Raw genomic sequence first — 17,110 nt, 5'->3', positions numbered from 1 at the left:
GGATACTCACTGGAATGGTCTGGAAATCCTTAATCCCGGCCTCTCAGGGTAGGCAGAAGAGGCACAATTTGGGGGTTTGGTCTAAAAATAGATTTCCCAGAAGGGAATCGCTATTTTAGAGGTTTCAAGGTGTAATTTTATTTCCTCTAATCACTAATTAATGAGGACTCCAATGTGTGGTGAGAACAAGGATGACGATTTAAAACTTAATATAAATTTATTAAAACGTAACAAGCAACAAGTTAGTGCGACTGCTCGCTGAGGGGATACTCACTGGAATGGTCTGGAAATCCTTAATCCCGGCCTCTCAGGGTAGGCTGAAGAGGCACAATTTGGGGGTTTGGTCTAAAAATAGATTTCCCAGAAGGGAATCGCTATTTTAGAGGTTTCAAGGTGTAATTTTATTTCCTCTAATCACTAATTAATGAGGACTCCAATGTGTAGTGAGAACAAGGATGACGATTTTTAAAACTTAATATAAATTTATTAAAACGTAACAAGTTAGTGCGACTGCTCGCTGAGGGGATACTCACTGGAATGATTTAAAAACCTTAATCCCGGCCTCTCAGGGTAGGCTGAAGAGGCACAATTTGGGGGCTTGATCTAAAAATAGATCTTCCAGAAGGGAATCGCTTCAATATCATATCATTTAATAAACCTGCATATCATTTAATAAATCCTGAAGGACATAAACATCAATATTATCTCAGATTTCAATGCTACCAGTCTACCAGTCACAAACTATATCTGCTTTTTTGGGGTATATAGCTCAAATCACAATAGCCCCCCTCCCGTTTTCTTCAGGATTCAGGCAGCGAAAGGGCAGGTCATCCACGACAAGTATCTTATTATCCAAAAACCAACAGTTTAAAGATTTTTTAACATAATTGAGACATTGTCCCATACTGGGAAACTCACCATTACTTCAATCCCCAAGAAAACGTATGTGTTTGTGTGTGTGTGTGGGGGGGGTTATCCTCATTACTACTATAAAAATAATATGAAGTTCCATTCTATGGCTGAATTGAAGTCTAGCATCAATTGCACCTAGCAAATTACTGATACTACTGACCCCAAGGAATTGGTAAAGAGTAAATAACATCACAAATTTCAAGTTATAAATGTGGCTTACATTTTAGCTTTAAAAAAATAAGTTACTTTATTTCAAGAGGGAACTTTTTTCCCTTCTTTTGTTACTTATTCGATATTCTTTTTCGATCCAGATGGAGCAGGCAGTAAGTTATTCTTTATAAATATGTGTTTGGACTTTGATATTGACTTTTTGAACGTACATATTTGGTTCACATTGGTTTTCTTCGCACCTAGTTCTAACACAAAATCAAGATGGCTTTATTTTAGTGGGTCACACTGAGGATTCGTATGTTGTATATGATACAGTACATATTATCGAAAATGACCTCAAACTGGCGTAACTTTCATATAACTATTCACTGCATTAGATTTAGAGCTTTATGACATCAAAAAAAACTTTTAATTTATTTGGGTAGTTTAGACTGATTCTCAAAATAATAACCACGAAATTTAAGCATTTCTGATTGTGCTCAAAATCGAATAATTAAAAATAAAAAAGCGAAAAAGGAAAATAGATAATCAGAATATTAAAACGATGGAAAAAAATAAATAAAAGCGTAAAATTTTTTAAAAAATATTATTTTAATCCGATATGAAGTATTTAAGAAAGAGAAACTCACTACGTAATGTTATAAAAATATATGTATAGGCCTAAAGCACTTTTAACACCAATTATCTTCAAACCTCCTTAGTGTTACATAGCCATAACCTTAAACGCAATAGCCACTTCCTTAAAACCTAATTATTCTTTAAGCCTTCAATTACTTTTGCCTTTGTTTACATTTTTCTTGCCTTTCAGTTCTTTGGGCTGTGGTCAATAATGCAGGAGTTGTACAAAGTGGAGAAATGGATTGGGCATGCATGGAAGACATTAGGATGGTATATGAAGTGAATACTTTTGGCACAATCAAAGTTACAAAAACTTTTTTACCCCTAATAAAAGCATCAAAAGGAAGAATAGTAAATAACACTAGTGCTGTTGGTAAGAAACATTTAAATACACATCGTGTTTTGTATGATCTTTTGCTAATGATGTCAAAAACTGTGTTCAAATCTGATCAAGAAATATTTTTTTCTGTACAACATTAGACTTGATCGATTAATGAAACTCTTATTCAAATATTTCTTATTTTATTAATTTCACAATTTAAATAAGTATTTATGCAAGACCTACAAGTCTTATTAAAAGCTGGCGCTACCTATTATATGCATATGCATCAAGTTTTGCTACATGGTACTGGCAGATCTTTCTTCCTAACCTGGCATGCCAAAAATTAAAACATATGCATAGGTTTCATGCAAAATTTCTTTAAAAAATTCTCCAAGTTTTCCCAGTCTCACCAAAACAATTAACAGTGTACACAGTAACGACCCATATCAGTTAAGAACACATAATAACAATAAAGCATAATAATATAACACATAATAATTAGGGCATAAAACGCATTAATAAAAAATTAAAAGCATGAAAAAATAAAAGTCAATATATATCAATACAAAATCACTGACACTCCTTTAAGCATTTATTACCATTAGCAATCAAACACACTCCCGTGATTTTTAGATCTTTTAAAAAAAATTTCATACTTTTTTCCAGGTATTTGTCAAAAATTTTCATATTCTCTGAGATTTCCATGTTTTTTCAGCTAATTTCAAATTTTCTGAGATTTGAAAATCATCTCTAAGCGTATGAACCCTGATGAAAAGAATAATCTACATTGAAACTTATGGAAATTGACAATATGCTGTGTACCAATTCGATGGTCCACTTAGACGGTAAACTTATATAGAATAGAAGTAACTAAATGTTAGAAGAAAAAAAATTTGGTGCTTGTGTAATAGGAGATGAACTCAGATAGGTGATAATCTTATTCAGGTAGTCAATTGAACTGGTTTCGCGGCATTAATGAGACTTGTTTTAAATATTTGACGAGAAATGCTGTTTGGTACTTATTCAACTACCTTTAGAAACATGCATTCTAAACTAAATCCATCCATTTTTCAAAGAGTTTTGTTAGCATTTATGTACAGTCCGCAAAATAATAAGCGAACCACTCTGAATAATTTTTGATCTAATGGTCGGATTTCCACGTTCTAGGACTCAATCTTACGGTTCGAAGGGGTGACCTCAAATATGCTAATTAATTAGTGCAGACGTTATTTTAAGTTACGAAATCGGACACAACGCGCTTTCTCTGAATAAACTCCCCCCCCCCTAACGTTTCGAATTTTTCACCCTCAAAATATAGGGGGTAGCCGCAATCTGGGGAATATGGTCATGAGAGCAATCCAAAGTTTGGACTCCTTAATGTTAATTTTACTGTTTGCGTATTTCCCAATATCTCGAGAACTTTTTAAGCGATTTTAAGAAATTTTGCTCACAATTAAAAACATTGTATAACCAAAGATAATTTCATGCGAAAAATAAACTTTAGTAAATATTGAATTATTTTATTTGATAGAAGTCGAAACAATTTTTGGATTGTAAATATACAATTTTTATGCTGTTTTAAATTAGGTAACTTAACATTTCAAAATACAAAATTTGGGCGAAATAGGTTGAATAGTTCATGAGAAATCAAATTTTAAAAATGTTGTACATTTAAAATTGGATTTCTCAGGAACTATTCGACCGGTTTCGCTGAAATTTTGCATTTTGCCATGTAAAATTACGTACAAAATTGTATACACCAAAATTCAAAATTTTTTCGACTATTGTTAAACAAAATAATAAAAAATTATAAATTTTTACCAAAATTTAATTTTTTTTGCTTGGCATTATCTTTAAATAAACAAATTTTATAATTGTGTGCAAACATTTTTCAAATCGCTTTAAAAGTTCTCGAGATATGGCGAAATACGCAAAAATTAAAATCAAAGGGTCCAAACTTTGGATAATCTCTCCTGACCAAACTATGGGGACCATATTTCCCAGATTGCAGCTATATTTTGGGGTCAGAAATTTGAATCCGTTGAAAAAAAGGTATGTTTACTCAGAGAAAGTACTTTTTCTGTCTGATTTCGTAAGTTAAAAATATCGTCTGCGCTAAATAATTAGCATATTTGAGGTCAAAATCTCGAACCATTAAGATTGACTCCTAAAACGCGAAGATCCGATCATTAGATCAAAAGTTATTCAGAGTGGTTCTTTTTTTCTTTGCGCACTGTACATATGCACAAATTCGTTGTTTCAAAACGCCCGAATTAAATCAAACATAACAGGTTAACGACTGTCTCGTACAATTCAACTTTTGTATTATTCAGATGAAAGAGCAAATTTAAGAAAAAACTCTATGCAATTCTGGCATTGGTAGAGATTACTACCCATCACTCTGTATGTAATGGGAAGAGGTTTGTGTTATTAGATGGGTTGAACGCAGGTTGCAAACTGAAATCAGTGCTCCCTTTACACGTAACCAAATTCTTTGCGTTCAAGTGAAAAATGAGTGACCGTTGTACTACTATGAATAACGATATGATAAAAGCAGAAATAAAACCACACAAACAGACTTACTATATGGTTCTGTAAGGAAAAACCTTGCAAACAGAAAATATTACTATGCAAACCATTGCATAGATTCAGTAGCTATTGTTGCTCTTGTACCTGAGAGCATATTTCTGACCAAATGTTTATAAAATGCAGAATCAGGCAGTGATGTAGCAGAAACAATTACACCACTGCCAGCCAATTTGAATGCATAGTATTTGTCAAGAAATTGAAAATTTTATTTTAAATTATAGGTGTGTCTTGCGTTTTGTGCTTCGCCTGTTGTACAGCAAACAAACATCCAAGATTCAATCAAAAAAAATATCAAACGTTATTCCACTCAGCATAAATATAAAAAATAAGAAGCCATTTTTTTAAACATGTTCTAGTTTTTTTTAAAAAATTATTTTGCAGTTTCGGGTAAAGAGCATCCTGTTTTTCGGAGTGAATTTATCTTGTTTCGTGCCTTCTTGTTATAAAGCAGTTAGAAAGTGTAATAAATACATTTTTGACGACGGGTTTTCCAACATTTCTCCCCTTGAAGAAAGTGCAGGACACTCGTTAAAATGCAAAAGCAGCAAATCATACGAAGAGGAGAGTCAATATTAACAATGTTAAAACGTACAAAATGGTTCGAAGACAGTCGTGCTCCGCCAGAAGTCTAAAAGTTGCAGTTGCCCGAGGTGTGTCAATAACAAGCTGTGGTCTAGCGAAGGGAAAATTATAAGGTTTGTCACCCGAAAGATGCAAAACAAGCCGTTTCACAGAGAAAGCTCTTTGAAATTCTAGCAATTTCCAATCTAACTGAAGGGAATGGAAGGTTTCGGGTGAACCAAAAATCCCATCTTAGCAAGTTAGTCAGATTTCTCATTTCCTGCATTGCCACAGTGAGAGGAGTTAATTTACTGAAAGGAAACTTATTTATTATGAAGATTTTAGTCCTGTCGTTTTAAAAAACACGGGAATTTTTCTATGAATAAGTAAAGTTACTAAAATTAAAATGTTTATTAGCTATATTTTATTGAAATGTAACAATGATTTTTTATTTTATTGGACAGGTCGTTTTATTTGCCCAGGCTTTGTTGGCTACTGTATGTCCAAAAGTGCAACCATTGCATTTACTGAAGGTCTAAGAATAGAAATGTTAAAATGGCATGTAAAAGTTATTAGCATTGAGCCTTTCTTTTATAAGTAAGCTATAGTTTCAAACAATCAATCAATATTATTTCTTTTCATTTCAAAGAAAGAATGCATGACACAAAAAGTAAAATAATCCCGTACCATCACAGTGCTTTTTTTTTGTTTGTATTATCAGTGTTTTACATATTATGCTCACAGGTTGTGATTGAGTTAGAAAACTACTAAAAAACCACATATTTTTAAAAAATAATACACTTTTACTCCCCCCCCCGTTTAAATTACAGTAAAGATTTCAACTGAGTTGCATCCATATTCATTCCTTTGTTACTATATATTTTTACTATATATTACTATGCATGATTACAAGAAAGTTACCTTTCTGGTAATCATGCATAGACCATAACTGTTTACTTTTTATGAGCATATCCCATTCATGTAAATATCATTAAAAAACAGTTATTAAAATGTTAAGAAACTAAGTCAAGATCTTAAATTACTTACGATAACCAGATAGAAATTTTTCGTCATCAAAGATAAAATAAGCGAAATGCACTTTGGTCTCTTCGAAATTTTAAATCTTATTTTTTCAAATAACTAATGAAAAAAATTAACTATATAAATACGAGGGTTGTAAATTAAATAGTGGCAACTTAACCTTGGAACTCACAGAAGGGCGGGCATGCGTAAATAGGGTATGGGTGGGGTGAGGTGGCGCTGTTGTCGATGCGTAGAGTGCAAAAATCAGTCGATTTGTTTAGAAGGGTAGTTGTTGCGTGGCGTTAAAGTGAGGAGTTTCGTTTCCATCGCTCTAAAGCATGTTGTGAAAAGGCTTAATGACGAAAAAAGACGAGATGCTTGAACCCATCGTGCTACTGTCCTATACGGTAAAACATTTGCTCCACAGGCTTCCACTAATCCTCGATGGCATTCTGTTGCATTTTTGCCACGGGCAACCTCGATTGTAAGCCACGACCGCTGATCACCTTTTGAAAACATGCTTTAGAGCGATGGAAAAAAAAATCTTCACTTTAACGCCACACAACAACTACCCTTCTAAGCAAATCGACTTTTTTTTGCACTCTACACATCGACAACAGTGCCACCTAACCGCTCCCATATCCAATTTGCGCACGCCCGCCCTTCTGCGAGTTTCAAGGTTAAGTTGCCACTATTTAATTTACAACCCTCGTATAAAAACAAATTCCCACTTTCTTAAGATTTTTAGATTGTTATTAACAAAAAAGGATGTTTAGCCTGCTTTATAATATATTTTTTATGTGACAATGTTATTATCAAGTATGTATTTAACATATTGTTGTTGTTTCAAATGGCACTTGCCACACGGGCAAGCCTGCTTGGTGAAACCGAGCAAATTTAAGGTAGAGTGTGCGTTTCTTGTTTTTTCAGTGGCGCCATCCTATCGCCAAGAATTCGGGTTCAGCCACACACACGTCACAGCCCGTATTTTACAGGGCGGACCCATTCATACATCCACAGATCGTAATTTTGACCTGAATCAGAGGACGATCTATCTCCAATCCAGTACCCCCAGAGGTATTGATTGGTATGGGAACATAGAGGACTTTGCGACTCGACAAATTTAACGTGCATCAGTCACCATTTACTACACGGGGAGTCTTCGGTCGGCGGGGTTGGAACCCACGAACTCTCGGATATGGGCCCAACGCCCTACCGATCAGGCTATCTCGGCCTTTAATTTGTACAGTGACAGTTTAATTTGTAATTTAACATGTAAAGTGATTAAGCTAACCATTTAGCAATTTGGAGAAATTAATACTAATCACAGACATATATGATAACTAAGAATAGACGTTCGAATCATTTACATGCAATAATTAATCATTGATAGTAATGTAAATCGTACAGTTAGCAAAAAAAAAAAAAAAAAAAAAAAAAAAAAAAAAAAAAAAAAAAAAAAANAAAAAAAAAAAAAAAATCATTTGAGAGTTAAAATAAAGTAGGTTAACATTAATGCAGAAATTTCAATATAATTAGAATTCAAAACGTTTACAAACATTGTTATGTGAAACATTAAAATTTATTAAACATTATTGTTTGCATGAAAATACTTTTGAATAAACTAGTTTTACAAATGTCTGCAAGAAGTACAATTAGTTCTAAAGATATTTTTGAAAATGTAAAAAAGTTATTATAATATTAAGATGCAAAAATGATTTTGATGCAAAAATGATTTTGACTAGTCCTCTGACTAATTTATTACTTTGAAAACATAATAATTACGGACAAATCGTAATAGTTGACACCTCTGTGTATTAGAAATAGAAAAAAAAGAAGAAAAAAGGTGGATGAATCACATAAAATATAAGCGCCAGTAAAGAAATTTACTAATAAAATGTTATATGAAATTGATTCGTTTATTATACAATTATGTATATCATCAATAATGAATCCATCAAAACAACTTTTATTTCCAGAACTCCTCTGACCACCTTGGAAACAGCAATTCAAACTGCTGAAAATGCATGGAAAAAAGTTGACCCAGACACTCATAAAGTATATGGAGACAGTTACTTTGAAAGTTTCAAATACAATTGTCGCCACACTGCTGATCTAGGCAGTTCCAAAATTCATGAAGTCATTGATTGCTTTGAAGATGCCATAACTTCAAAAATGCCGAAGCCTGTTTATTTCCCTGCTTATCTACCTCACAAATTCGGTATCCTAATTTCAAAACTCTTGCCAACAAAATTAATGGACGACTATAAAAGACTTCATCTTGACAGTGGGGAAAGACCAGCAGCTTTAAAAAGACACACAAATTAGAAACAATGACAGGCATTACAGGGTGCACCCATATATACTGATCGGAATTTTTGAAAAAACAAAAGGACACACATACTCAGCAGAGTATAGGGTTGTAATTTCTGAAGAAAAAAAAAAGTTCTAAAAATTACTTATAAAGGAAAATTGGATCTTTAAGGAGGGAAAGCAATAACTATGGATATTTTAGAATAAGATAAGGTTAGTGTAGAAGATACGAGAAAAGCATAACTTTTGAAGGGCCTATGCCTGAGATCCCAACTTCAAAAGGCAGAATTACTTTGTATGTCAGAGAAATAAACACAGTTTCTGTCGAAAATCTTGTATGCCGCATGCAATTATGAGAATATCAGAATAGTGGTCACATTGAACCTCATTTCATTTTTACTTTATATCCGTCATTGAACAGCTGACCCAATTTTTGGATTTATGACTACTAATGCTCAACTCCGTAGCCGTGTAATTTTGAACCAAACCAGAAGACAAGGAAACTCCTGAATCATCACGCCCAGAGGTATTGATTTGTTATGGGAACATGGGGGACTTTGCGACAGATTTTACGTGCATCAGTCACCATTTACTACACCAGCGGGGATCGAACCCACAAACTCTTGGACATGGGCCTAGCCCCCTACCAACCAGGCTATCCCGGCCTCAACCTCATTTGTAAATTAGAGACAAATACTGTTTATTTTTATAAACAAATTATTATAACAGTTATGTCGTTTAAAATTGGGATGCCAGGCACAGGCCCTTCAAAAATTATGCTTTTCACATATCTCTAAAATTAAGCTTCGCTTCTTTTATTAAGTATTAATACTTATTGCTTTGTCCTTAAAGGGACATGAACAACATGTTCATAGTATGCAATGTGCACATTAATAGTTTCCGTATGATCAAAGCTAAAAAGTTTGTTTATCTCACTCTAATTTGTTGATTGTTTTGACTTGATTCTTTAAGTATGGAAAAATAAATGAATATTATGTTCATTTCCTTAGTCATCATAAAGTTGTTAAATTTTCTATTTTTTTTAATAATTTATAAATTTTTAATATTTTTTTCACCTTCTGATAGTTAAAATCATTTTAATTTTTCCTGTTTTCTTTTCTATTTTAATCTTATACTATAGGCACTATGTATTTGCAGCTTATGTGCAATTAATAAATCTTAAATTTTCTTTGAAATATTCTCTATTCTTTCATTCTGTGCTGCCATTTTTGGGGAGAAGAATAAACTATGAATATTAATGAAGTTGAATATTAATAGTTTTTGAAAGAAACATCTGCAGACAGGCTTCGTTTCATTTTCAATTATAGATGATTTAATTAAAAAAACCTACTCAATTCTGTTTCTTGTTTTTTATTATTTCTATTTACTATTTATTAAATTGGGTTAAGTTACTTTTGGAATTTGAGACAGGTTTTTAATGTTATTTTTATCTGATTATCTGTGTTGCTAATTCTTCACATCATAAGGGGGAAAAAAAGAAAATTTAAAGTTTTTGAAATAATTGATAACTGTTTTTCCAAATTGGCAGCTTCTTAGTAAAACTCAACATTATTCAATATTTTTGACATATTTTTATAAAAATTATTTTGATGTTCAAGGGCAATCTCACGATATTTATAGTAATTATTGGCAAAATTTTTTACACAGTCACAATATGAATTCCATCTAGTATCATTTGGAAATTGGGGCATTAAGCAGTTTTTTTTTTCATTTGCCCATTCATGTGCTTGATGCACATTTCTAAAATATTTGTTAACTTCCAGGATACTTCTTTTTCAACCAAATTTTAAAAAACCCCACTTAGCGTTCCAAGTTTTTCAAAGTGGGCCCACTTAGCAAACCCTGACAATTACTTAATACATCTACATTTAATAGATATTAATGTATGAAAGATTAAAATTCCTTTATTTTCAAATTCAATATTTAATAAATACAAGTATACAAAAGTCTTATAAATTAACAATACATTATCAAGTTTCATAAGTTCTTGTAAGAAGCAATCCATATAAATTAAAACTGACAATGTGACTAAAAAAAATTCTAATTTGGTATCTTGTGTAAAAACGAATAAAATGTTACAATACCACCCCCACACTTAAAGTACCAACGTTATGAATGAGTTATCTGTTTTAACATTGAAGATATAATCAAGGATAATGTTTGAGCCATTTGCTGAGCAGTATAAGGTTGATTTACAGGTGGCAGGTGAACAAATGCAGTGTTTCTATTTATTTTCAAAGAGGTATAATATATGAACTCACATAGATACCTAAAAGTAGAAATTTTATTAAAGTTTTAAAAAAGAGGAAACATCCAAAGCAACAACATACTGCACTGCATGTAATAAAAGCATAAAAATAATAAAATATGAATTATATATGTATTTGTATTATTTTTTATGTATTTCATTAAACTAATAAATGGAGATGTTTATTGTGGACCAAAAATTTTCCCAATTTCGATAATTTATTAAACTTGTATGCACTGAAAAGTTATTTTCTGATAAATCATTATTGAAGTCAATCACAATAAGAATGAAGTAATTAAGCACAATCATCACAAAACATTTCATTTATCGTATATAGCTAAATAGCATGGCAAGATTTTCACTACATCCAGCAAAAAAAAAAAAATTTATTATGATTTTAACTTTACCTCTACCCTTTTTAAAATACTAACATTAGATTCTTAAAATATAAATTTTAATATGTAAATTTTTGAAAAGGATTCGAAAGATATCTATTAAAGGCAATGATTAAGGAAAAAGGAAAACACTGAATAGTACTTATATTATTGATTTTCTAAATTCTTTAATTTTTATTTACACATTGAAATTATTATTAACTTAGTTGAATAATTTTATAATGCTTTTTCAAACTCTAGAATTAACAGTTATTTATCAAAGCAATATTAATTTACAAATTTTAAATTCTGTAAAGCACTTCTTGTTGCTTCTGTCAATTTGGTCATTGTTAGATGTAGAACTTTTGTGTGTGGATTTATGTTTCAGTAAAATAGGAACTTCATTTGAGAAATTAACAATTTTCTCCCCCAAAACTAAAAGCATGTGATTCTTCTGATTGTAAAGATAGTTTGAGTCAATTTATTGAAAGAAAAAAAAAAGTTTAAATATCTGAATAAGAAAAATAACTATTTTGGATTATTAATTTAAATGCAAGTCAATCATTCATAATGAACTGATGTTATGTAAATAATTTTATATTATTGTTTCTCTGGTTTTCACATTGCAAAAAATAAGGTAAGAAAGAAAGGATGTAACATAAAATAAAACAAATTAAAAAATTGCATTTGAAAAAAGAATAATTTAAAGTTTTTTTTTTAAATTAAAATAAAAGAGAAATGAGATGAAAAGTATGAAAGTCAGAAATTCTATGAGATGAAAAAGTATCAAAGTTAAAAGTATATAATAATAACTTGCAGCAAGTTTATTTTAACTTATAGCAAAAATCCATTTATTACTAATAGATGATTAGGTCAGAAATATAGCACTTGAAAATAGATAGAATAGGTTGCATTACCAGAGTTTCAGGGGATCAAAATATATTTTGAAGCACACAAATTTTTATTATGAAGCATCAAAGGTATACAGTGCAAAAAATTCCCATTTTGGAGCATCAAAACTTATCTCGGAACATGAGAATTGTCATTTTTTCAGCAACATTACAAAAAATAAGAATTTTTGCTTTACTTACGAAAATTATCACATTATACAAGAAGGAATAAAACAGAGATAAATTTGATTAAAAAAGAAAACAAAATGAAAATTGAAACCTAATAATTTTCTGTCACACTCATTTCAAATAGAATAAAAGTTATTACTATATAAAAAAAGACCCAAAGAATTTTTGAAGAAAAAAAATGCACTTAGGGGTAAAAGTGCAATGCAATATTTCCACAGAAATGTGCAAATATTGCATTTCAGCATTATACGTACAGCACTTGAAACACTGCATTACAAAGCATAGTATTACTACAACAACAACAAATTTTTCTCATTTAGACATATGTTATGAAAGAAAAAATTTTTAACATCAAAAAACGCATTGAATTGAAAAGTAAGTACTATTATAATAGATTACTTGCCTTCCTGCATTATCAGAAGATTCAGTTTTCACACAAACATCATGTTGCTTTAGATCTTCCAACACTTTATCCACATCTATAGCAGTATGTAACACATTTTGTCCAACAGAACAGCAACAATTATTTGGGGGAAGCTGCCCTTTAACATCACAACCAAAATAATCTGTATTACAGGCCTGCTTTTCAATTGCTATGCATGTTGCTAATTCAGACATTCCACAATGCACAACTAGCTAAAAATGTATTGACTATAATTAGAATCATTTAAACGCATTTTATGAATAAGCATTAATGAAGAACACATCATTACACTGCATTCTAAAATGATAGGTAATGGAATGAAGTAAATTAACATTCATTTTATGCTGCATCAATGTATTTTTTATGGTTATTTTGTTTCATTACACGTTTCATTGATTTGTAGACTATTAATTAAAACAAAAATTTAACTTTATACTTCCTTTATTTATTTTTAAAGAATAAATATCACTTAAGAAATGTGTTGTTCTTATTGAGAATTCAAAAATTTAGAAAAATTAATGTTATTAGTTAAATTGTGTTTCGTGATGCCCAGTGTTTAAAAAACACTTGTTTTCTACCTAAAAACCTGGATTTTATTGGGTTCTTGATTTAAAAAAATTTAATTAAAAAAAAACTTGGACAATTTTCAAATTTTAAAAAAAAAATTTATTCCTGTATCCTCAATGATAATGCAGAATTTGTTTCAAACATGAAAGTTAAATATTTGGGAATTTATAACTTGTTTTGTTGCAATGTAACCATGGTTTGAGGAGAATTTAGATTGCTATACGATTATTTTTATTTCTTAATGACAAACAGAAAAATATTACATTTATCCAATTAAAAGATCCTATAAGTTAGTCCATAGTATAACATAAAGTCCATAGTATTAACGAAGGTTGACACTGCAACTCAATCTAGAATTTTGTTTTTTAAATTTCTATTCAGATTTCGAATACACTGGTTGGATAACTCTCCCAAAAAATAAGCTGATCCCAATGAAATTTAAATATGTTGTAAAATAAGAGTTGCTAAGTAAAACTGCCATAGGTAAATTAGTGGTGCTGCAATGGAATGAGATTATCTGCAATGACTATAAAATTGTACGTTTGATTGCAAGTCCGGGAATTTTGCAGTGTTTTGAAATTAAAAATTTAAGATAGTTAATTTGTAACAATGACCTCTGGACATCATTTGTTCAAAGAACTGAGATGGATATCTATTGGAAAATTAGTGGAAGGACAAAGTCAGATAGAAATAGCCATATGGCTAAATGGGAGTTCTGTGGTTCATAGACTTTGACAATAATTTCTAACCACAATTCGGCAACGAGAAGGTTCAGTCAAGGATAGCCAAATGCTATGATAAGTGCTGATAACAGATAATAAATAAGTTAATTCTATAAGCTAATTTTTCACCAAACAGTAAAAAGAGCTTTCATAAATTTACTTATAGAAAAATTAACAACCAACTTTAACAAAAGTTGCACATACGCAGCAACATAAAATTTTAATTATAGAAAAACTACCGATTTAAATTAATAACAGTTGCAGAAAGATTTATTGGAATTTATTTTCTAAAGAATTAAGATTCATTAAGAGATAATTTAGATTTATTAAGAGATTCATTAAGATTCTATAAGTCAAATTTTCTCCAAAGAACAAAATAGATTCTGACAAATTTAATTACATAAAAAAATTAACTATTAAACTTAATAAAAGTTGCATAAGGATTGCTTTGAATCTATTTTTCAAAAAAATTACTGCTATTAGTTTAATTTTCACCAAGCAATAAAACAAGTTTTCATGAAATTTAAATATTAAAGAATTGACAATTTAAATTATTATGAAAGTCAGTAAGATGTTTTCAAACTTATTTTTCAAAAAAATTAATAAGTTTGTTTAGATTAACTGCACTTTTAACTGATTTTTTGAAACTAGTACCTTTGGTTTTAGTTCCTCCCATAGCTTAGGAACACTATCTAAAACAACATCGTATATAACAGGTAATTCCCGAATAACTAAATTGTAATTTTTGTGGTCAATATTAAGAAGTTGCTTAGCAGTAATCCAGCTTGAATTTTCAGAATGATCTCTAAATAAACCAAACCCTGCAACAACAAAAAATATTATTTCAATTAAATATATAAAAATATTTTATAACAAATCAAAACAAATTATGCACTTATATCCAATGATGCTTTTATTGCCATTTTTTTAAAATTTTTATTTATTTGAGATATTTATTCATCAAGTCTTTAGCTCTAACAGCATATTGCTTGTATTGTTTGGAGAATTTAAGTGTTAAACAATTTACCTGTAACCAGGACTGTAGGAAGGTCAGGGTTACCTAAAAAACAAAGGTAAGATATGAAATATAATGCCTTATAAAAATTAAATAATATACTTTGAATTAAAATTTTCTTCCTTTATAGAATGATTGGTGCCTCTTTTATCTTCAGAAAAATAAAGCAATGACTAAAATAAAAGTTTCTTTTTTTTAATTCACATTAAATATTAAAAAAAGGAACAAATCAACTCAAATATTAAAGACATTAAAATAACTCAGTCATCAGTCTAAAGTTATTCAAAAACAGACTTTATGATAAAATGTATCCAAGTGAAGCAACTAAAGAAGGTTTTAGACAATTTAACATTTTACAAGTAGAAAATGATTCAGGTAAGATATTTAAATATGATATAATTTTCATAGGTTTCGACATTATTAAAAAGTCTTAAGTAATTCCCAAATTGCAAGACATATTAGGAATGTTTAAATTACAAATATGCTGTAAATTAAATATATTGAATTAACAAAAAAATTTTATCTCAGAAAAATCATAGTACTGTTTTTCACTGGAGAAAAAAAAACAGATTCGTTTCACATAAGAAGAAGATAGCTAGTTTTGAAAGTAACATAAAATTTAATCATATATTATTAGAAATGTCATATTTTATAGAAAAACGCTAATCTGAATTCAAAGAAACTGGAAAAAATTACCAAATCGGTTTCAATATTTTTTTTATTTCCGAAGATTTAGTGAATAACAATAAAAATATATAATGAAGACAGATTTAAGACGATTTAAACTAAAAAAAAACGTTTATCAATAAAATAACAAGTTATAAAAATAAAAACTAGGAAAATTTCTAGTTCTACTTTACCCATTTATTTCCCAATAAGTCAACAATTGGATTCAATTTAATCTTTTAATTGTCTCTATTGCTTGTAATCTAGAACATGAAATTTTGTAACAAGCTTTACTGAGATAAGCACAGTATCAGCAATATCTAGTTTGGAATCTGTTTATTTACTAATTTTAGAGAAGTTGCTAATTAAAAAAGGTTTCTGGCTGCTTACTTTTGTACAATAAAAGAACTTTAATAAAGCCGAATACTTTTTTAATGAATTCAGGGATGCGCGAAATTGTAATTCTAAGGAGACATTCTCACTGCATTATGAGAATGGAACTGTTTGCTCATTCGTGGGCAATTCACCATTAGTGGGAGCCCCGACGATCAAAGGAGCCTCATATGAAGGAGTCCCGAGTCCACATCACATTTTTTAAGAATTAAGTTTCTCTCTTTTTTTAATCAAAAATAAATTGTTTGAAGATAAAATTGCAGAAAATTTTTCTTTTTTGAAATTGCATATGCTAGTTATTTCCCTCACTCAAAAAACAAAAAAAATATGCTTTGCAGAAAGGGAGAAAAGTTACTACTGCATGTAGTTGATTGTTGCAGTTGTGCTGAATACATTCTGTATATTGTACTTCTGTACGTAGTTGTTTCATCTGCTCAGACCCAGACGCGTGCCAACTGGGGGGGGGGAGGCAGCCTCATAAATAAATACTAAATGAAATTTAAAGTGAGCGGGTAAAAGGTGTGCTTCGCCATTTCTTTTTGAAAATTTTTTTTCTTTCCATTTCATACTATTTTTCAAATTATATTTCCCTAAAATTTAAAAATAACGGCTTAATTAATTGGGATTATTTAATATTAACGTGGGGAAGCTAATATTTAAACATTCGCCAAGACAAATTCTAGAAAAAGTGATAGTTGTAGAGAAAAAGAAAAGCTATAGCTTTTTTTTAAGAATATATTCTTTCTCAAATTTGAAGCTATACATTAAATTGGAAACTTTATTTTTTTTCTTCAAATTAAATTGAAGGGGAGCAATGTGCCTCTTGATATTTAGGAAAGTAAAAGTTTAAAAAATATTTTTATTTTCAATTTTAACTCTATTTTGAGGTAGAAAACTTTATTTTCTTTCGAAATTGAATAGGGGGGAGGCAAACATAGTGCTTGGCCTCTTCTGAAATTTTGACGTGCACGAAATTTAAGTGAAGAGAAATTGGTAATAATTTTTTTAAAAATCTATTTTACAAGTAGAAGACTTTATTTCCTCAAATTAAAGAGAGGGGGCGAAAATGTGATGTCCAAATGCTATGATAAG

At 30.2% G+C, this 17,110-nt stretch overlaps 2 protein-coding genes across 2 annotated transcripts in view; one reads left to right on the top strand and one right to left on the bottom strand.

Annotated features, from left to right (window-relative positions):
- Positions 1-10,907, top strand: part of LOC107440018 (retinol dehydrogenase 7) — a 22,055-nt gene extending 11,148 nt beyond the window's left edge. Inside the window, exons 3-5 of the mRNA XM_016052790.3 lie at positions 1,892-2,074; positions 5,638-5,770; positions 8,176-10,907. Coding sequence (XP_015908276.1) covers positions 1,892-2,074; positions 5,638-5,770; positions 8,176-8,524 — 665 coding nt within the window. The 3' untranslated portion in view covers positions 8,525-10,907. The remainder of the gene's footprint in view (positions 1-1,891; positions 2,075-5,637; positions 5,771-8,175) is intronic.
- On the bottom strand, positions 10,419-16,086 carry LOC107440017 (pyroglutamyl-peptidase 1). Its single transcript, XM_016052789.4, has 5 exons — positions 15,820-16,086; positions 14,972-15,004; positions 14,599-14,765; positions 12,635-12,867; positions 10,419-10,799 (listed from the first exon to the last, which is right to left on the bottom strand). The coding sequence occupies exons 1-5, from the start codon at positions 15,821-15,823 to the stop codon at positions 10,640-10,642; spliced, it is 597 nt and encodes a 198-aa protein (XP_015908275.1). The 5' UTR covers positions 15,824-16,086; the 3' UTR covers positions 10,419-10,639.
- Between the last annotated feature and the right edge of the window lie 1,024 nt (positions 16,087-17,110).

This window comes from Parasteatoda tepidariorum, chromosome 7 (assembly GCF_043381705.1).
Source record: "Parasteatoda tepidariorum isolate YZ-2023 chromosome 7, CAS_Ptep_4.0, whole genome shotgun sequence".
Classification (NCBI taxonomy): Eukaryota; Metazoa; Arthropoda; class Arachnida; order Araneae; family Theridiidae; genus Parasteatoda; species Parasteatoda tepidariorum.
This window is presented reverse-complemented; position numbering and strand designations above follow the sequence as displayed.

Excerpts from the sequence above, each read along its gene's own strand:
- LOC107440017 (XM_016052789.4), bottom strand. Across the intron at positions 12,868-14,598 it reads GGGAGGAACTAAAACCAAAG|CTAGTTGTGCATTGTGGAAT; the intron begins GTACTAGTTTCA and ends ATACATTTTTAG. Across the intron at positions 10,800-12,634 it reads TCTTCTGATAATGCAGGAAG|GTATCTATGTGAGTTCATAT; the intron begins GCAAGTAATCTA and ends TTCTACTTTTAG.